The sequence below is a fragment of the Pyrgilauda ruficollis genome, unplaced genomic scaffold (assembly GCF_017590135.1).
Source record: "Pyrgilauda ruficollis isolate IOZ18807 unplaced genomic scaffold, ASM1759013v1 scaffold38, whole genome shotgun sequence".
NCBI lineage: Eukaryota > Metazoa > Chordata > Aves > Passeriformes > Passeridae > Pyrgilauda > Pyrgilauda ruficollis.
The window spans coordinates 2,871,197-2,891,985 of NW_024525267.1; the positions used below are offsets into that span (position 1 = coordinate 2,871,197).

The window sequence follows — 20,789 nt, forward strand, 5'->3', positions numbered from 1 at the left end:
CGGCGGCGAGGCTCAGCCGGGCTTCTCGCCGCCGCCGCTGCTGCTGCCGCCGGGCTTGCGGGAGGAGCTGCGGCAGAGGCGGCGCGACCTGCGGCGGCTGGAGGCGGTGGCGGGCGGCGGGGAGGCGGCGGCCACGGCAGGGCTGGACTGTGGCGACCTGAGCCGGGCGACGGCCGTCAGCGTGCTGGGCTGGGGCTTCACCAAGGTGGTGGCGCGGGCGGCGCTGGCGGGCGGAGGCACCGTGGCCCTCAAGTCGGTGCACGGCGCGGGCCGGGAGGTGCGGCGGTGCGTGCAGCGGTACGGGGCGCCGGCCGGCTGCCGCCGCCTGGCCGCCTACAAGCTGCTCAAGGAGGTGACGCTGCTGCAGCGCCTGCAGCACCCCGGCATCGTCAAGGTACGGCGGGGCGCTGAGCTGCGGGAGGCGCTGCCTCGGCGCGGCACGGCACGGCACGGCGGGGGAATTGTTGTCGGGGCTGTGCCGGTCCGCCCGTGGTGCCCACGCTGTCCTCGGGCGGCCGAGATCTGCTGGCATTGGCAGCGACATCGCCCCGACCGTGGCTTCTACTCTCCCGCAGCTGCACGGCCAGTGCTATGACAACAGCGGAGATGCTGAGCTGCGGGTCACAGCCATGCTGGAGCTGGGATCCCCGCTGGAGATGATTCAGCTGCTGCAGACCCCCTGGGAGGAAAGATTTAAAGTAAGAAAACAAAGCAAAGGAGTTTTTAAAGTAGCTTTTAGACCACAAACTGGGCAAACAGGCGAAGATCCGGTGGTGACCGCTGGGACAAACGGGATTCTCCTGCTGACACTCTGATCCCGCAAATTGTCTGTAAATCGTTTCATTTTCATTCCTTTAAAATCACATTAACACAGCCCTGGCTTGGTGTCTCACGGTTAGTTTCTTTCTCCTTAGAGCGGTGTTAAAAGAACTTCATCTGGGAGGACATAGACGCAAAATTGTACTCGGTGCTGGGGCAGTGGTTAATACCTTCGATTACACGATAACATTCGTTTTGCCTCTATATTGCCTATACACACACACACAGACACACACACACACACACACACACATATATATATATATATATGTATACGTGCAGAAGGGCTTTGGTCAGGACACACACACACACACACACACACATTATATATATATATATATATGTGCAGAAGGGCTTTGGTCAGGATGCCCCTCGGCAAACCCGAGTCTGACATGGGAAAGCCACATCACCATGCTCCGAGTCTGTGCTTTGCTGTGTGTTACCTGTTCTAGGCAACAAGCTGAGCGAGCTGACCCTCACCATGTGTTTATGGGATGTTTCTGATTTTGGCCCTTTAGGAATTATTGTAGTAAAATCGCTCCTAAATTGCTTTCCTCCTGCTGTAGGTGCTAGGATTGCAGCCCTTCTAGGGAGATCTGCCTCATCTCCTGGGCATCCTGCACAAGGACCCATGTGCTCCTCAGGAATATAAATGACTTGTGGCATGGCACTTATTTTGGTTATAGCTTGTTTTACAGTTTGCCTCAAGAGCTCAGTTGGGGGTTCAATACTACTTGTTTGGGTGCCAGGAGGCAAAAAAAAACCCCATAATGTAAAAAATCAAGGGTATCTTAATGTCAGCAAGAAATGCTTTGGGCAAAAGAAAAGAACAACGAAAGTCCTAAAATAAAATTTCTGTCTGCATGTGGTCCTGAATGTTGAAGGGGAGCCTTGCCATGTGAGCCAGAGGGGGAGTGTGGCAACCGCCCGCTCAGCTGTGGGATGCAAAGCTGGGATTCTTACGATTGCTTCACTAAACAAGTTAAAATAGCATCAGAGCTTCCACAGTCATTTCTCTTGGCTTGGGGAGTTTTACTTTCTTCAATTCTGTACTGGTTTCTACATAGCTTTCCTAGCACCTCATCTTCTTAAGCATGCCAAAGTCTCCTGTAAGAAACCCATGATGCTGGATTAGCTGGTGGTAAAGTTTGGTATGGCGGTGTTAGAGATTTTAACAACCTCTTGACGGCAGAAGACACTAACTCAGAATTTTCCCTGGCACTGTCTAGTCCTGTTTCCTAATTAGGGTGTCTAAACATATGGGATTCCCTTGTTATGAGCCACATCAGATACCGGGGGATCGTGTGAGCTGCTCCAAGGGAAAAAACCCTCGTGCCTGCACAGATCACTATCAGCAGTGGCGAGGGGTGACGTGGGGTTGCCTGGCACACCTAGCTGAGGATGCATTTTGTCTGATGCCAGGGCTCCTGATACTGAATGAAAACTGCTGCAAAAAGCTGCTTGAGCAAAGTGCTGGTGCAGTATAAATGCATTCCTCTAGCTCTAGTTTGTGTAAAAATAATTTACCAAGCTTTCTGCTGGGTCAGGTATTGTCCAGCCTTTCCCGGCTGCCAGAAAGTTGTCATAAAAGCAAAAAAGCTGGCAATAAATACATTGCAAGCTTTGACTAATTCTTCAGAAGCATGATTGTGTGCCCAAATTCATACTGCTGAGGGATGCAGCAAGGCATGAATCTGGTATTAATGACCATGGAGCCTCAGTCTGTACTGAGCAGCATGGGGGAAGGGAGTGGAATCTATTTTATGCCAGACTGGGAAAAACCCTTCTGATTTCAACTAGCAAATCAATATAGCTCCTGAAACATGAAGACTGCTATTGTTTTCCTCACAGCTTTCTCCTCTAGCTCTTCAAACTGCAAATGTCTCTTTTTGTGTACACACATTTTTAAAAAATGTTGCTAAACTACTTACCAGTCAAATCCTGTGGCAATGTTGATAATAAATTTTGTAGCATACATATAATTACCTTTTAAGTTCTGTATGCCTTTTTTCTCTTTTAATTGAATGCCCTCCCCTTTGTTCTACTTCCAATTTAATAGCTGTTTTTCATCTGTTTTTTTAACATGCATATTCATCTTCTCTTTCTCAGATTTGCCTGAGTCTTGTGAAACTGCTGTTTTACTTGGCACATTCCCCCCTGGGTTCAATAGCCCTCTTGGATTTCCAGCCAAGGCAGTTTGTTATGGTGGATGGAAACCTAAAAGTGACAGACATGGATGATGCCAGCACTGAGGAGCTGTCTTGCAAGGAAGATAATGACTGCACACTCGACTTCCCTACCAAAAGTTTCCCTCTCAAATGCTCTGTGGTTGGGAAATGTGAAGGAATAAATGAAAAGAAGAATCTGTTCAATGCATATCGGTATGTCCAGCTGCAGGGGGGAAGATTTGGGATGGCTGAGCTCACGCCCTGCGATGTAGCCTCTGGCACCTTGTTCTTCTTCCATGTGGTGATTCCCCTCACCTCTGTCAAAGGGTAGTTAAGGATCACTTTGAAGCAAGTGATTTTCCTTATAAGTCAGGAAAATAGGGTAGTTGTTGTCTGGTGGGAGAGGCATCTTTCTTCTGCTGCTCCCTTTCCCCAACGCCCTCCAAAAGCTTGCCCCAGAGCTTGCACCTGTACATTTGCTGTTTACCAAACAAGCCCTGGTGCTTGACATGCATGGGCTGTGCTTGCTGAAAGCAGTGGCAGTGCAGGCTACCTGCCAAACCCCACCAGCTTTGTTGGGAACAGGCTGGCCAGTGCTTCCCTTCATCTCTGAATCTCCCTGTGGGAGAGCAGTGGGGCAGGTAACAGGCAGGGGGCTGAGGCTGCCGCACACTGCACGTGGGCCATCAGCTGGAAATGCAGGGACTTTTGCTCACCACTGATGCTTGGCAGGTCACGTCCTGGAGGAAAGCCTTGGCAGCTGGATATTTACACAGAAGGACTTAGCAAGGGAGCCTGGATTTCCAGGATTCAGTGCTAAAGTAAATCCATGCATAGATCATTGCAGCCTTGCAGTTGCCCTTGTTTCTTGTGCACTTGTTCCCTAGGACAGGAATTTTGTGGAAAGGTCAGGAAATGAGTCATCCTGACTTTTCGGGGGCAATGAGAAGGTCAAACCTTCTCAGGGCAAGAGAAAGATCTTGTATGAGTCTTCTTTTATACAGGTCTTTTTTTTTTTTTTTTTTTTTTTTTTTTTTGTGGGAAATACATTGCTTAGTATACAAAAATGGCCTAGGGGAAGTAGGGGAAGCTTTATTGCATGAGGCTTTGCAAGGTAGATTTCATGCAGCAAGGACCAGGCTTTCAGCCCAGCTCACAGGAACCATCTGAAGCACCAGGATGTGCTCAAACATAACTTTGTAACCAAAGCAGACTTACTAGTTGCATATGGATAATCAAGTCACGGGAAAATGTAGACAGCTTAATCACCAGGGAAATGAAGGCACTGTATTCTAATCAGCCTGTGGGATTTTTTGCAGGTATTTTTTCACCTATCTTTTGCCACACTCTGCACCAGCAGCTTTGCGGCCCCTTTTGAGCGATATTCTGAATGCAACAGGTATCAGCTGTTCATAAACCATATTCATAAATTTCTTTATTAGAAGTCTCTAAATGGTATTTCATGGAATTGCTTATCTTTGTCATCTTTTTCCTTAAATGTAGGTGATTTACGATATGGAATAAATGAAACCTTGAGAGCTTTTGAAAAGGTTTTACATCTGTACAAGTCTGGGCTCTATCTTCAGAAAAGACCTCTTCTTTTAAAAGGTAGTTGAATTTGAATGCTCTAAGTATCTACTGAGGGAGTGAAGCACTTGATAACTGGTCAAATTCTGATCTCCCCTAGGTTTAGGCAGTTTATAGTCAGTAGGAAAAGCACCAAAAGTGTCTTTTTTTGAGCAGGCTTTTGTGTTTTGTTTTTTTTCCATGGGAGCTATGCATGGTTGTACTGCTTTTCAGAGTAAAAGCAGTGCAGACAATCTGCATGGACATTGTTTGCACTGTTTCTAAATACTCTTCTCATAATGAACATCAGTGTTTCAAGGGAATGTATTTGAGATAGCAAACTGAGTGGCTTCTGTCTTGGGATATCATTATCCTTTGGGCCAACAGGTCAGTTGCTATTCAAACTTCCCATTTGACTGTGTGGCTTCTGTCTGCTGAGCACAGGTAATTGTGCAAGCATAGAGTGAGGAGGTGGCAGTGCCATGATGTGTGTGGCAGGGTACCTGGAGCCTTGGTGCCCTCTAAGTTCCTTTTCTCTGAAGATCTTTCTATTGGATGGATAAATGTGCCTTTATGAGGTACATTCCTCTGAAAAGGACCCATTCAGTGGTAGAGATGAGGCTGATCAAAAGGAAGTTTCAAAAATCCAGTGGTTACTGTGGCCTGCGTTTTCCTGAGCATTCACATGAGGTGGTGGGTGATGGTGGCTTGCAGAAGGAAATCTCTTTACATGTAAAAGAACTATAATTTGCACTGTTACAAACAAAGATATCTGGTCATTTGCATGGAAGGACCAGCAGCTTTAACAGGAATTACTGGTATTTTCCAACAACACCTGTCTATTGGCTTCTGTGCCAAAATGATCACCATCCTAGAGGTGTGGGAAGGTGGGGAGAGACTCTCAGCAGTCAGTGAAAAAAACATCTGCTCAGACTTGTCAGGTCTTTTGTCAGGTCTCCCTGTCAGGAGGAGGATCTGGCCTCCCTTTCCCCCAGTGGGGTTCCTCAATCTCCTGTTTCTGTGGGTGGCACCATGATGGGTGGGTCGGTCTGTGCCCCATGTACTTGGTGCTGGATCTGTGAGGCTGGGGTGGAGGAGAGGCTATTTTGAGGTTGGTTTCTCCAGGGAAAACATGGAGGGCCTGTGGTTTTGCACAGCAGCCTCCTCCTCTTACCCACCCCTGCGGTGGCACCCCTCTCCCTTTGCCCTTGAGACCCCTGACCCCTCTCCTGCATCTCTGGGCGAATTGCTGTCCTGTGCTCCACTGCAGGACCAAAGGACAAGATTTGGGTTTCTTTTAGCTTTGCAGCTCCACCTCACTCCACCTTGGCAGGTCAGTTCAGTCTGTCAGTGTTGCAATCCTCCTGAGGGTTTCACTGACTGAGTGTGTAGTGTAGCTAGTCTCTGAAAGCGCACCCGGAGTGTTTCCCTAGGCACCCTCTTTCTGTCCCCAGACTACATCTCCCTGAAGGGTTTCCGAACGGTGGAAGGAGAAGACTACAAGTGCTGGCCCTCCTACAGCCACCTGGGCTGCCTGCTGTCCATCCACAGCGCCGAGGAGGCCGCTGCCATTTGTAACTCCCAGCTGCAGTGTCAAAGCTTTATTGTCACCCAGCACAGGACGTGGACAGGTGAGCTTGGGCAGTGTGACAGCGTGCTGCCACGTGGTGCTGCTGCCTTCCTCCACAGTGCCTTGAGTCTATAGGCACATATAAAAGCTGCCTTCCTTATCCTCAAGCTCAGATGGCTGCCACTGTGGGCATCCAGAAATCCCCTGAGTGTTGGTAAGGAGACACAAGAGCAATTATGTTCTCCCTCTGTACCTTTTTTCCTCTACAAATTTTGCTCAGGACTGCCAGGTATTGTTAAACGCTTACTCATTTCTTGCAGAGATGGCTTCACTTTGGTGTTAGGCTAAACAATCCCTGTGGTATGTATAGTTTGCAGAGCTGTGGGGATTTTAGAGATGAAAGAAGCTGTGTAAAAGAAGGTGGTTACTATTGTTATAATTAAAAGAATCATAGCTTACAAGTTGTTATCCCCTTTATCAAAACTAAAGCCCCAAGCCAAGGGATTTCCAGAATGTCCCTGTAATTAGCTCTGATTATAGCCTCTTACAGTTAGCATGTTTTCAGAATTATTTTAAATTATCTCATTTAGCTGACACTTCAAGCGTGGGCTAAATTGTTTCTTGAAGTAAAACACTAAATGAGGTAAATGAGTGTTTTCACTCACAGTGGTGCTGAAGAATCATGTTTTGTCCATTCACATGACATTTAAAAAAACCCTCTAAACCATCAAAAATGCAGCTTTTCTGAGGGCTTGTGTGCAATTGGCTTGTGGCAAACTAGTTACGTAAGAGCATTTAAACACTCATGCAACATAAATCTCTTTGAGCCACTTGTCCGTTCACATGACATTTAAAAAAACTCTCTAAACCATCAAAAATGCAGCTTTTCTGAGGGCTTGTGTGCAATTGGCTTGTGGCAAACATTTACACACGCATGCAACATAAATCTCTTTGAGCCATCAAGTTTCACACCAGCAATGGATCGTGTGAGTTGTGCCTAACACAGCACACCTGGCTTCCTCACAGGGCAGCTCTTAGTGCTGTGTGTGGTGCCTGCCTGGAAGGAATCCTGCTTGAGACCACGGTGAGAATGCAGGAGAAGCACGTGGGACAGGGACCCTTTCTGCAGTGCCTTGCTAGGTGCTGATCCCTGACGTCCTGCACCATGCCTGAGGTCTTTAGAGGTTCCCTTCCTGACTTTTTTCTTCCTTGCAGTTTCATGGCTCGTCTTTGCAGCCAAAGATGCCAGAACTGTGTGGCTGAAATGCCAAGTGCCTAAGTTTGCCAGCTGGATTAATGAGAGCTGTGGGAATGTGCTGGTCTCTCCTAGGGCTGCTTGGTAAAGCAAAGCAAGATCTAAAAGCCTCTGGGGTTGGATGATGCATTCCTTGTGCACACTCTGAGCATCTGGAATTTACTGGGAGGGTAAAACACATCTATGGCAGGGCAGAGTGACCCTCCATTGGGCAAGCAGTGTGTTCCTGTGCCTTTTGCAATAAATAGCATGGGTCAAGGTGAACCTCTCTCCTCTGTTAAACTTGCATTTTTATTTCCTTTCCAGGGCGCCCACTCGCCTCATTTCAGAGTAGCTGGACTGATTTAATACCGGATACTAACGCCGTAGTCTATATTAAACGTTCGGCTTCCTCAGGGGAAGGACTTTAAAGACAATGAGATCACATAAAATGATCCTGGGAGGAACAAACTGCTGGGGAGAATTTCATCTGCTGGAAAGAATGACATATTTTATTTTGCTTTGGGATGGGATCTCCCTGCCAGCTCAGATAGAGTCAAATGCTGCTGTCTCCTTGATCAAAGCTCAAATTTCTCATTGCTGCTCCACTAGCTTCTTTTCTGTTCCCACACTGCTGTTCCACATAAATGGTCTCAGTTTTAGTCAAATGTTGCTAGACTGTGCAATACTTAGCTTTGCTGCTTTGGCCAGCTTGTCAGCCAAGAAATAGAAATAGCTTCAAGGATCCAGCTGGGGTAGGCTTAGTTGTTTCAGTCACCTCCAAAAATCTACAGATAATGCACTTTGGAGAAGGCAACGGCTCTTTCTGCAGCTACAAACTGGGTTTTCTTACTACTGCAAATGTAAACGGCTGGATTTCAGTGATGAGGCCAAGGTTGAAGGGTTGGGATCCATAACCGGAGGTTGATGATGGGGGTGGTCCTCCAAGGAGGGTCCTGATTCAGTTCCTTCCAGTGCAGGGGAGGGAAGTGGTGTATAGGTCAACACTGGATCCAAATACCTGTGTGTTTGGATGCAGGATTTGGGGTTGATCCTATGTGATTTCTAATACCAGCTCCCATGTATCAACCTTGAAGGTTTTTCTCTGTTACTTTCCATGAAAGAGCGAGACATTAAAATTATTTATATGTAAGGTCTGACTTTGTATGATAAAGAATGACTGTTTATTCTAAGCATGCTGTGAGAAATTTTTTTTCCCTTTAATTGCCTAAGTCTTTACTGTAACCAGATGAAGAAATGCCAGTGTTTCCTACCTTCAGCTCACCTAGCATTGTTACCCACTTCTGAGGCCAGCCTGTGAGTGCTCCAAGCAGTGTCTGTATGAATGTTCCTGAGCCCCCTCAGACACTTAGGTCCTGAAGGACACTGTGGCTCTACTTGCAGGCTTCTGAGTATAGAGGAGACTGTGTGGTCCCAAGAGCCTCCTGCAACTGCCCTTTGCTGAAATTGTAGATGTGGCCTCTGAAAAATAGCTGGGGTTAGTATAATTTCAGACTGTAAGAGATGGCAGTGTAATGTGGCACTGCTGGGAGTCCCTGGAAGCAGTGACTATCCAGGACCTCTTCTGTAGCACTGTTGGGAAACCTAAATCACCACAGACTTCATGTCTCCTAGGGAAGGTCCCTGGCTTTGTGCAGGGGAGCCACTCTGCAGCCTCTGCCTGATGCCACATTGTTTTCTGCTTGTCCCACAGCAGAAATTACAACTCTTGGGACACGGGCAGCAACCGTGTAGCCAATTCTGTGTGGGACCTTGTGGCAGCTGGGGCACGCACCCCTGCACTGAAGATGCTGGAGCTCTTGCCTGGAATCATGCTGTGTTTTTGATGGTCTCTCCCTGGTTTCCTAATGCAGGAGCCCACCTTTCAGCTCGTTAGTACTCAATTAACCTCAGCGATGCCTTTTCATGGTGGCTTTCTCATGCACTGGAGCCCCTGCTGCTTACTCTGGGGCTGGAGGACTCGGTAGTGATATCAATTAGTGAGAATTCCTACTTAGCACAGCAAGGAGGCTCTTGTGATGATGACATTGCTGCAGGCTTTGTGACAGCAAGGCTTTTAAAATGGGCAGGGACAGACCCCTCTCTCCATTCCAGCGGGTCCTGTGGAAGTTGAGGGGAAGGTCCTGCCAGGGGTCTGCTATTGTTTTACACCGACCCAGTGAGCAGGGCTTCAGACACCTGCTGTGCTCTACATTGGCAAGAGGTAAAGGGAGTTTATTCCACATCTCCCAGCCGCCTGAGATCCACAGCAGAAGTACTTTCCCCAAAGCAGGGCCGTGCAAGGGCCAACCTGGGGTCGTTTCACAGAGGTAGAAACAGAATGCAAAAGTTGAAGTGGTTCCAGTTCGTGTTAGAAAGACCTTCCCATATTAAAAATTTCTCCTGGTAGAAAGAACATTGTGTATTTTAGTCGTGTGATGCTTTTTCACGTGGCAGGTTTTTCTGTCAAGTACTCATTGCTGGGTTGCTGCCAGTCACAGGCAGCCCCTCGGCAGATGGTGAAGCTGCAGGGAATGCCAGTGTCACTTGGATAAATGCAGCTTCCAGCATCAGACCTGCAGTTAGACCCTGGCACAAGAGACCACTGATCGTGTCCTGAAAGATTTGAACACACAGTCATTAACAAGCAATAATAAAGTAAAAATTAAAAAGTAAAGAAAAAGGGAAGCTAGGCTTTAAAGAATTGCAATGCTCGATCTGCTGTTGCCATAGCAAGTGGCTTTTGTAGGACACTTAGACCACCCTGTGCAAAGGAGTAAGCACATCCTTACAGCATGAGCCCTCATTCATCTGGCTGGCACAGAGAAGTAGCCAGGGCACAAGCATGCCTTTATGACCAATGCTGTTCATGTGCTAAACTCTAAGTTGCCACATCTAGAGCTGTAGTTTGACATGCATTTAGGGAAACACAGTCACTGGGAAAAGCAATTCCCACCCTGCTTTTCCCCCAGCTTCTTGCTGCTATTCTTGCAGCTATAGTCTGCTGAGAAACTTTTACCAATTACTGTGCCAGTTTAAAAGCATGTAGGATTATTTCTTTGATTGACTGCAGTGAGCAGCTTGTGACTCCCAGGTTTCAGGCAGCTCACAGGTGGCTGAGGTGCAGCTTCTGTGCCGGGTCTGTGTGAAGCACCCAAACTGTTCCCAGCCCTAAGGGGAGGCTACAGGAGGAAGCATCTTCTATACAGCTTTTGGGCCCATGGGGCTGGTTTGTAGTGCACTGTCTTCATGCCCCATCTCATTCAGTCAGCCTTTATTCATTCTATCCTTTTACTAAATTATAACTGGCTTGAGCAACTTTAGACTTTCAATGCCACTGAAATTTTCAGTGCATGCCTAAAAACTGTATTTCAGTAACTACAGTACATAAAACCTCAGATATAAACATTTACTGCCCTTAAAACTCCCAGCTGCTGGAGTCAATTTGTCTCTGCTATCGCTGATCAGTATTTCAGCCACCATTGTGGAATATGTAACAGAGGAAAGAACTTGGAAGGAAACAGCAGGGGATCAATTGCAATGGAAACCATGTGTGCTGGAGGAATATTTACCTAAATGTGTCTATCACATCTTCCCAAAGGATGCTGCCTTTAGGAGAGAATGGATATGAAAATGTTGCCTCCATAGATAAAAGTTAGGAATATCATTTTTTTAGACACAAACTTTAATATACTTAATTAATTCTGTATTGTAATAACAGAGTTAAAGCCACATCCATGAAGGATATACCATGTACCAAAGATATAAACCACAGATTAATAAATAGCAACAGATGCTGCATTACTCATGTTCAGTATGTTTGCACAGACGTTTACATGACCAGTGACTGCATGATAGATTGAAAAGCAGAGTGAGGGAGACAGAGCCCAGTAATGAAAAATCAACTTCTGATGCATCAGGCAGGGTTCAAGTACCAATGAGTGTCATACCTCTATTTTGACATGGCATATTCTGCAAACTTTGATGCTCTAAACAACACTCCAATGAAATTTCCAATTAATTTAGGGAAAGAAAAAGAGGAATCTGTCACAGTCAGCTGGAGGCTCAAATGACACATCTGGATTAACACTGATTTCTGAAAGGGCACTCATAAATTGGTGTAATAAGCACTGAACTTTGTGGCTAGAAGTCAGAGCACTTGGTCCTACTGGGTTGAAAGAGCTGGGTTTGGGCTCCAGTTTGAAGAATCAGTGAAGTGTGACTCCAGTATCCAGAATGGCCCCACATGATGGATTGGTAGGAATTCAGAGTGGACTATTCCTGCTCACTGTAGTACTTGGAGCAATCTTTCCCCTTGGTCCCATTGTGCCAGTGTACCAATGTGTCACCACCAGCAATGTGGAGATGGGAAAATTCACAGAAGAGAATTTTATGAGAGGTAACCGTGACGCCCTCTGCCTTCTCTGCAGCATCTGCTTAGTTCAGGATGGTGGGTTTTCCCTGAATTATAGTTCTTGGCTAATGGGAAAATGTATCAGGTTACATCAAGCAGGTCTGGGTGTACCAAGGATGGGTGATAGCTGAAGGGAACAGCTGTCAGACTCTGCTTGGAATTCAGCTCCTGGCTCTGTGTGAGAGCTTCAGGCAAGGGCTTGTGCTTGAGAGCCTTCAGAGCCTCAGCCTGCCTAGCTGGCCAGCCCAGATGGCAAAAGCTCTGGGTTTACTGGTAGAGAAGACTTCTTGGCATAGCTGTGGAGGAGATGAAGATGCTGATAGTATTTTAAGAAATGCATATGCTTGGACTTTCTGTGCACCAAATGATGTCCCTTCAGTGCACCCACTGCCACAACAGCCTTATCCTCACTGCTCCCAGGGAGCACAACCACTATTCTCCTCCAAGCCCAAATCTATAACTAAAGCAAGCACACTCAGGTCTCTCTGTCCTGCCATTCACTCACACCCCTGCTCCCCATGTGCCATCCCAGCACACCTACTCGTTAACCCCTTGTAGACCCGCACCCTCAACATCCACACGTGGCCCCACTGCCTCTTACTCCTACAGCTGACACATGGAATCACAGAATCAGAGAATCATTGAGGTTGGGAAAGACCTCTAAGGTCATCTTAAGTCCAGCTATTAATCCAGCACTGCCAGGTCCACCACTAAACCTGTCCCTAAGTGTCACATGTGTTCTAACACTTTCAGGGACAGTGATTCCACCACTTCCCTGGGGAAGTAGCACCACACAGGGCTGGGGAGCCCTTATTTCTATTCTGTTCTATCAGAGATGAAATAGCCCTGTGTGCAGCAGGAGGCCACATCTGAAAGGAGTAACCACAAGATCAGCCTGCCTTTGAGTTGTAACCTCTCTTTTCATTAACCATCGATGGTTTCTAGATTAGCAAGTGCTAAATACAATGTAGTAATAGCTTCCTGAAAAACAACCAAGTTTAAAGCTGTCCATTAAAATCACATTGCCTTAACTACATTGTATGTCACATGGTGCATCACACCTTCCAAATCCAAGTCTAGACAAGGCTTAGGAAAATGCAGATTCTGACATTATGTTGTGTTCATCAGTATTTATCCTCAAAACTCATCAAAATCAATAGGAGTCTCAAGTGGACTTTTTGGCTAAAATCTGTTGCCCTACTTACAGTATTGGAAATGTAAGATATAGCCTCAAAACTAAGTTAAAGACCAGCAACCCTCAAAATTACAAAACAAACACCTAAATTTTCAGATTCTTGTATCTGTGAGTTATATCTCCCACATAATGTCTTTAGCAAGTGAATTGTTCTTTGCTGGGAAAAACCCTGCTGAAAATTCCCTCACTACTTCAGATGACAGATCAGAGAGTTCATGTTTAGATTAAAAATGTGATAATAAAACCTAAGGACACAAGTTTATCATCACAACAGGTAGATGGAGAGGTGCTTTATGAATGTCTTAGAAACACGGGAGTGCAAAGGAAATTCTCTTGGACTTCCAGTGGAAAATGTCAAGAAATATTTTGGCACCACAGCTGTGTCGTGTCCAGTGCTGTTCTTCATTTCCTTGGGGAGGGAGTAATTTACTCCCACTCCTAATTAATCTTACCCTTGTTTGTTTGTTCCGATTCTTTAAATACACAAGAAACAAACCATTGTCCCTCCCAGTGGAGTTAATGCCATGGTTTGCATTTTTCTGGGTTTGACTCTTTCAGTTTGTCTAGCAAAGCTATTGTTACATAACTATATCAATCAACATTGCCTCTGAAATGAAGCAGTGGCACTCACCTAAATTCACTTAAACCCCAGAGTTGTGTCAAACCCCAAAGTTTTACAAGCACTGTTAAAGAGTGCTAGTGTTAGAGTTCAATATGTACTCTGGAAATTGCCTAATCATTGAAATTTATTTGTTTGTTTGCTTGCTATATGAAAACAACAACTAAACCCTCTATCAAAACCCTTATAAATCAGCAACATATTGTTTGATTCACCCAGAGAACCTTTGGTAAAAGCTGCTTTCAGCACAGAATAATTAACTTTTCCTTAAAAATAAAGTAATGGTGTTTAAGAACTGCATCTCATTAAATAGTTTTCTATTTTATTTTAACAGAATTCTTCATCTTTGAAAGAAAACTGTGAATCAGTGTTATTTTAACAGGGCTTTCTCCATCTTGCTAAGACAACACAGAAGCATAAGGATTAGTCTCTCATCCTCACCTTCTGTTATCGTGCTGATAGTAGCTGTCATTTCATGCTAATGGAAAAGCCCATGTGCACATGCCAGTGATGCCTCCAGGGAGAGGGAGGATGGTCTGCAAAGCCTCACTGCAGGACCCTGCAGGATGTCACCAAGGCTGTCAAGGGAGCTGCCACCCTCAGGCCGGGGAGATGGACACAGCATCCCCCCATCACAGCACCTGGCAGCATTGCCCTGGCTCTTCCCCAGCAGGAGATAAGGCAGTGGCTGCAGACAGTGGCCAGGCACTGCTGGGATGTGCCCATGGGAGGAATGGAGACACCTCATGTAGGAACTCGGCCCACCCATGGCTGTCTCTGGCAGCATACATGGAGACAGAGCCGGGGGTGGGTGGGACTGGGACCAGCTCCCGGTGTTTTCACATCTTTTCAGCTCATGATCTGAAAGATCACTGTCCTAGGGCTGAATCTGATGGTGATGTGCTAAGAAAAGCATCAGCCGACATGTGCTGTAGCTTCTGTTTGAAATACAGATATCAGGAATTCTTTGTTTGGAGCCATTGTTTAGCAAAGCAGCTTCATTCCTGCTAGTCTGTAGATGAGCTATCTTGGGAAAGGGGAATTGTTCCCACGCCAGGAACCAAATCAAAGTCATACCTTCATCCTTAGAAGTGCAGTTTTACCTTGTGTGACCCTCCCACCCTCCGGAGGACCCCACGCTGGAGAGGCTGGGCTTTGCACGTTCGTGCTCAGGAAAAGAATGGGGAGAACAAACAAAACACCCCACCCTCTTCCACTCATGTAAGATCAGAAGGAGAGTGTAGGCTAAGCCCAGAGGACTGGATTTATGGTTTCAGAAAAACCTAGTTATTAAAATGTTATGAAAGTTTTCCTCTCCTTTAAATGCATAAATATGCAGATGAAAGGAGCCATGTGATCTGGCCACTGGCCATGCTGCTGCAGGCTCAGTCTAATTATCAGCTGCCAGCTCTGCTGCATTTTAAGTGGTGAACATGATTAAAGATACACAGACAATTGAAGAAAGTTAGATCAGTTCTTCAGGCCTGCTTCTATTTTATAACCACATGGCAGCTTGGCCTTGAGACTAAATGTGCCCTTAGATGCTGAGGGAGAAAAGTTCTGCTGATCAGACGGGTTTTTTCAACCACAAGCTCCACGTGCTCTTGAATTCATCATTTTCACAGCAAGTTATTTGCCAAATCAGACTGTTTCCCTTCCCCACTCTGAGCAAAAGGGGGCTCTGAAGGGGGGAAAGATGCAGGTAGGACCAGGTGTGCGCAGGGGGTCAGGCACTGCAAACGTGTGGCCAAAATATTCCAACTCTCCCAACCAGAGAGGTGCATACTTGTTTCAAATGACTTTCAAAATCAGCATTTCCTGGGGCTTCTTCTTTCTCTTGGGACTGGAAATATCACCAAGAAACCCAGATGGTCTCATGCTTTTGCGGGAGAGCCACAGTCCTGTGGGCAGGACAAGGAACTAGGACTTCTCTTCCAGAGCTGCCAAGTTTCTGAGTCAAGTGTCATTGCCATTGCAGCGACAGCAAGGCCAAACACTCTGGCAGCATCTGTCCTTTTGTCATTGTATTCGCCAGGGGCCAGGGTCTGGCTCTGCAAAGTGGCAGACCTGTCAAATCTCACACACTTGGTGTGAATCTCACTCTGTGGGGTTTTGCCTCAATGCTTCCCACAGCCATGGCTGGGTCTTGTGCTGTCCCCAAGCCTCACCCCGATCCCAGGGCTCAGCAAGGTGGATGCATCTGCTGGGCTCTGCCTGGGAGCTGCTGTCAAGCTGCACCATGCCTAGGGACTTGAAAAGTGGCAGGCTTCTGAGTGACTTGTTTTAGTGTTGTTTCGTGGCTTTCTAGAAGGACACGTCTTTTCAAACGACAAAGATTTGGCTGTTTTTTTAGCACCATTGCAAGTGTGGCACAGCTATCCATATGGTTCTGGGAGTGAGTTGGTGTCTGCACCAACCTGGCCCATTCCAAGAGTGGCTGGAGCCATTGCCTGCCTGCATATCCCTTGGATGGGCACAGCAGCTCTGCCCTGCCTCAATCTGCTGGATCAGTGCAGAGCAGATTGGTGCCCATGCCTTTGGCATCTCCAGACGAGGCTGTTTCTTAAGCCAGGTAAGCAATTGGTGCTGGAAGGGTGCACCTTGCTTCAGCCTAGCCAAGACATCCTATTTCAGGCATGTTCTACAGCTGCTTCAGCAGAGCCCCCGTTTCAGCTGGGATTTCAAGATGCCTCGGATATGCAGTGGCAGCTCCCTGAAGGGACTCCCTGCTCCAAGGCACATTGTGTATCCCAGCTCCTGAGCAGCCACTGGGGCCTTCCTGTGAGGCAGCTTGGCCAAGGGCAGTTGCCTGGATGCCACCAAGCTGGGCTCCAGGGCGCTGCTGTCTCTGTGAGGAAGATGAGGCTCTGCACAGGCATGGCCCCGTGCTGTGGCAGTACCAAGCTGTAGGTGCTGTGCCCAGACACCTCTGCACAGCAGGGACATCTCACCAGGGTTTTGTGGGCAGCTGTGGCAGAGGCAGCAGCTCAGCGCTCCTTGTACTCAGCAGAGAGAAATGGGCCCTTTCTGGGGCAATGCATTTGACCCCTATTAGATAGCTACTCCTGCCCAGGGTGAGTTACATCCTCAGAGCTCCTATCGATTCTAGAAGCAGTCCAGGGTGACTAGTTCAGACACAGACTGGTGAAATGAATCCCATTCCAGGAGCTTGGTGCCAATACTTGTCTGTGTAAGCTAAGAGACAGGGCTGGTGCAGGCCCTGTGCTGCTGGCAATGTGACTCTACCCTGCTGCTGAGCCAAGGTGTTCAGATGTCAGAGGCTGGGAGCAGGAGCCAGGCTGTCTCCTTGCACCCTGATTTACGAGCTAAATGCTAACAAAGTCACTCCATCCTTTGGGAAGGAGCAGCACATGAATGCATGCAGCTCTCTCTTTCCAAGGCTGGGGCCTCCTCCAGTTTCTTGCTGATTTTACCATCACACATCCAACCAATAAACTGGAGGGAGACAAAGCTGGATGATAAAACTGAGCATTGTGTCTCACACCTGGGCAGCCCCAATGGCCCCCGCCCTACTGCACGAGATTTGGGGTTTTAGCCTCCTTGTGTTATATTTGTCAAGACATAAACCGGTCATCTCCTCTGTGCCAAAGTTATGCCTTTGGAAGCCCCACTGTAATTCTGTGTTCTCCTCAAAGGTTCTCTGCTTCACTAGTGGGACTGGAGCACAGCTGTTCTCAGACAACCAAGGATCCCCAAAGACACAGTTTGTGAGTACAGATTTGCTAAGGTGGAAATTTGCATTTTCCCTACTCTGCTCACCCTGCATTGCTTCCCAGATCACATTCTCTCTTTTAGAAATAAAGAAGTGTTGTGCTTTAACTGTTCAGGAAAGGCTATTTCAGAACATAATCTCTTTCATTGTTTGATAAAATAAACATGCCTGTTCCTGGAGATTGTTCCATGGCAAAAGATAAGCAAAATGGACCAATTATCAGTGCTAACTCTCCTATAAAGGCCATTCCATACTGATCCAATACATACAGTCAGGCCACAGAAGTCTGTTTTTTCTGACACATTAATAATGCATAAACGTGCTACTCTTTCTAGTCTCAGCCAGATGTCTCTGCATTATTAGCCTACTCTCACTAATATATTCTCTGGTAGAGGAAAAGAGGATTAATAACATGCAGAGAATGGCAGGAATGTGTGTATATATGTGTGTGTATATATATATATATATATATAAATTTTTCTGTATTCTGTTCTCAGTATTTGTTTGCATTTAAACATGAGGACAGGGTGGGAAGGGATTTCTTGTCAGCTTCTCTGCTTCTTCAGGTTTCTGTACTGTACAGAAGCTGCCCCTGAGGTACAGTACAGCTGGGACCTTTGACATCCTCTGCCCTTGAAGTAAAATGTTATCTGTAGATTTGCATCTCAACCCTGCTATCAACTTACTGTTTATCCACACTGCAGTCATATAATAGCATATATTGTGAGTTAGGGAGTGTTAAATGGATTGGTTCAGAGGCTGAGGGAAAAAATAGGGACTACATTTACAAGCCTAATTCACATTTAAAAAACTCCATTTTTATCAGTACAGGGAGGAAAGAACACAAATAATTAAATTGGAGAGAGAGAACAAACAGGAGCATCTGACTTCAGTCTGTCAAGCCAAAGCAGCACCTCATTACTGCTAAAAGGGTCTCACAAACTCCTTGTCTGCCCTTGCCTCTGTGCTTTTGCCAGGTACCTTGAGCTCCTGCTCCCTGAAAACCAATTTCACCCATTAAAATGGAAGAAAATTGTCTGAGCAAAGAAATTAAAATTAGTGTGTGAGGTTAGTGAGAAAAAAACTGGCTGGATAAGTGCCAGAGGAAGAGGGAGGTTGCTGAGGGTTAGAATATATTGGTAAAGAAAGGCTGTAGAATGGGCAGGGGACATAAAAGGACAGGAGAAAGGGCAGAGCTGTGGCAGGTGGAAGAAGCATGGTACAGGAGCATTGCCCTTGTGGTTTCATGCTCCACTAAAGCCAATATGAATCTGTGTTTCTGGAAAGGTGTTACCACCTCTTCCCTTGCAGCATCCCCTGCAGCGAGGCTTCTTCACAGCCAGCCAGACCAACAGGCATCAGAGACAGAAATGAACCTGAAGCAGGCATCCGTGTTAAGCCAGGGAACTCCCTGCTGTGAACGTGTGGTTGCATGAGTGTGGTCTGGAGGCCAGGGAGGCAGGGAGAACGTGGGTGCCAGAACCAGGGAGCTGCACAAACCCCACTTTTCCATCCATCATGGTGCAGACTGAGACTGACTCGCCCCAATTAAGAAAATGCCCTCTGGCTCTCCTCCCTGGGGCTGGGCCTTCCACCCTGAGGCTCATGTGCTTACAGCTGCTTCTGAACTGTGTTTGATGGGACACAGAACAATCACAGAATGGCTGAGTTTGGAAGGGAGCTCTGGAAGTCATCCTGTCCAACCTCCCTGCTGAAGCAGGGCCACCTACAGCTAATTGCACAGGATTGAACATAGGTGGTTTTTCATTATCTCCAGAGAGATTCCACAACCTCCCCAGACAGACAACCGACTTGCAAACACAACGTGAACACAAGTGTTCATCAGCTCTTTTCTACAAGGGTGCAGGGGCTTGCCTAGCAAAAAGTTTTTTTGGTTTTTTTTGTTTTTTTTTTTTTTTTTGCCAGGTCAGTCTCCTGAGCTGACTTACCCCATGGTCAGATAAGCATCATGCCAGCAACTGGGTATACAGGAGCGACTGGGACTGCACACCAGATGAAACACTTGGTTACTGATGTTTAACTATTGTGCAACTACAGCTTGCACAGCTCAAGTAAGTAGTAGCAAAGCTCTTGGCTTCAGAACCCCCAAATCTCTAAATACAATGCTGCACAGAGGGATTCTGCAAACCTATTAACTTGGATTATGAAAGCACAGTAAGGCCAGAATGGCAGTAGTGCTAAGCATTTTGCATTACTCCAGTTATAAGACTTGCATGCATCTCCTTTGTATTGACTCTTGGCCTGATTACTCATGCCAGGAATCTGCTCTCTCACAATAGCAGCACCCCCTTCCTCAGTTTCCCCAGCTGTGGGGGCTCTGCCAGGCTGAGGTGATGGCTGTTGGGGAAGGGGCTGTCATGCAGTGCCCTTGGTGGAGCCCCAGAGAAGGTCCCGTGTGCCCCTGAGTGCTTTGTACACTGGTTATTGCCCTGCTCCATGTTGCTGAGAGCTTTCTTCCAAGAAAGGGCTGTGTTCTGCGTGAGCCCTGTGCTCGCTGTGGGAGCCAGGCTTCCATGAGGTTGTGGTCTCAAGCCAGCCAGCAGCCAAGCCCCAGGCAGCCACTTGCTCACTCCCCCACCAGTGGGACTGGGGAGAGAATCAGAAAGGTGAAAGGTGGAAAACTTGTGAGTTGAAATAAAGACAGTTCAACTGGGGATGCAGAAGCTGCACAAACAAGCAAAGAACAACAAAGAATGAATTCACTGCTTCCTATGGGAGGTGTTCAGCCACCTCCAGGAGAGCAAAGCCCCATCACACGTGATGGTGACTCGGGAAGACAAACAGCATTCCAAATTCTTCCTCTTTCCTCTGTTTTATATACTACACATGATCTGGAATATCCCTTTGGTCAGCTGGGGTCACCTGTCCTGGCTGTGTCCCCTCCCAAATTTCCATGCACCTCCAGCTTCCCTGAATGGCAGTACAGAAAGGAGAAAAGGGCCTAAGCCCTACTCAGCAATAACAAAAACATCTCTATTGCCAACCCGGGACTCAGCACAAACACAAAACAAAACCCCATACCAGCCACTGGGAAGAAAATTGATTCTACTCCAGCCAAAGTCAGCATACATGATCATAGGTCTCCTTTTGGCTTGTTTCACCCCTTAGTCACCCTTGCTGGTGGCAGCTGGTGGGCAGCTTTGTCACTGTGGTGCATCTTCCAAGAGCTGCTCCCAGGACTGGGGGCAGCTGAGGCTCCCTGAGAACTCAGATTTTTGAGGCATGCTCAAAATCACTCCTAATGGGTTTAATTTCCTCCCAAGACATTTACAATTTGGGTCTGTGTGACACAGGGTAAATTTGGAAGGGATAAAAGCATGATGGGTGTAAATAATTTTGATCACTCAGCCTTCTAACGGAGATGAATTCTTCCCCTCATATGAGTCAGTAGAAGAGAATCCACAGCCGTGACTCAAGCCCACAGCTAAAAATTGTGAAGGAAGTGTTCAG

The 20,789-nt window shown here is 46.9% G+C and overlaps 1 protein-coding gene across 1 annotated transcript in view; it reads left to right on the forward strand.

The window, feature by feature from the left end:
- Positions 1-8,550, forward strand: part of LOC121358196 (extracellular tyrosine-protein kinase PKDCC-like) — an 8,726-nt gene extending 176 nt beyond the window's left edge. Inside the window, exons 2-8 of the mRNA XM_041476153.1 lie at positions 11-394; positions 576-698; positions 2,929-3,200; positions 4,307-4,386; positions 4,491-4,595; positions 6,008-6,184; positions 7,685-8,550. Coding sequence (XP_041332087.1) covers positions 11-394; positions 576-698; positions 2,929-3,200; positions 4,307-4,386; positions 4,491-4,595; positions 6,008-6,184; positions 7,685-7,788 — 1,245 coding nt within the window. The 3' untranslated portion in view covers positions 7,789-8,550. The remainder of the gene's footprint in view (positions 1-10; positions 395-575; positions 699-2,928; positions 3,201-4,306; positions 4,387-4,490; positions 4,596-6,007; positions 6,185-7,684) is intronic.
- Positions 8,551-20,789: the final 12,239 nt, after the last annotated feature.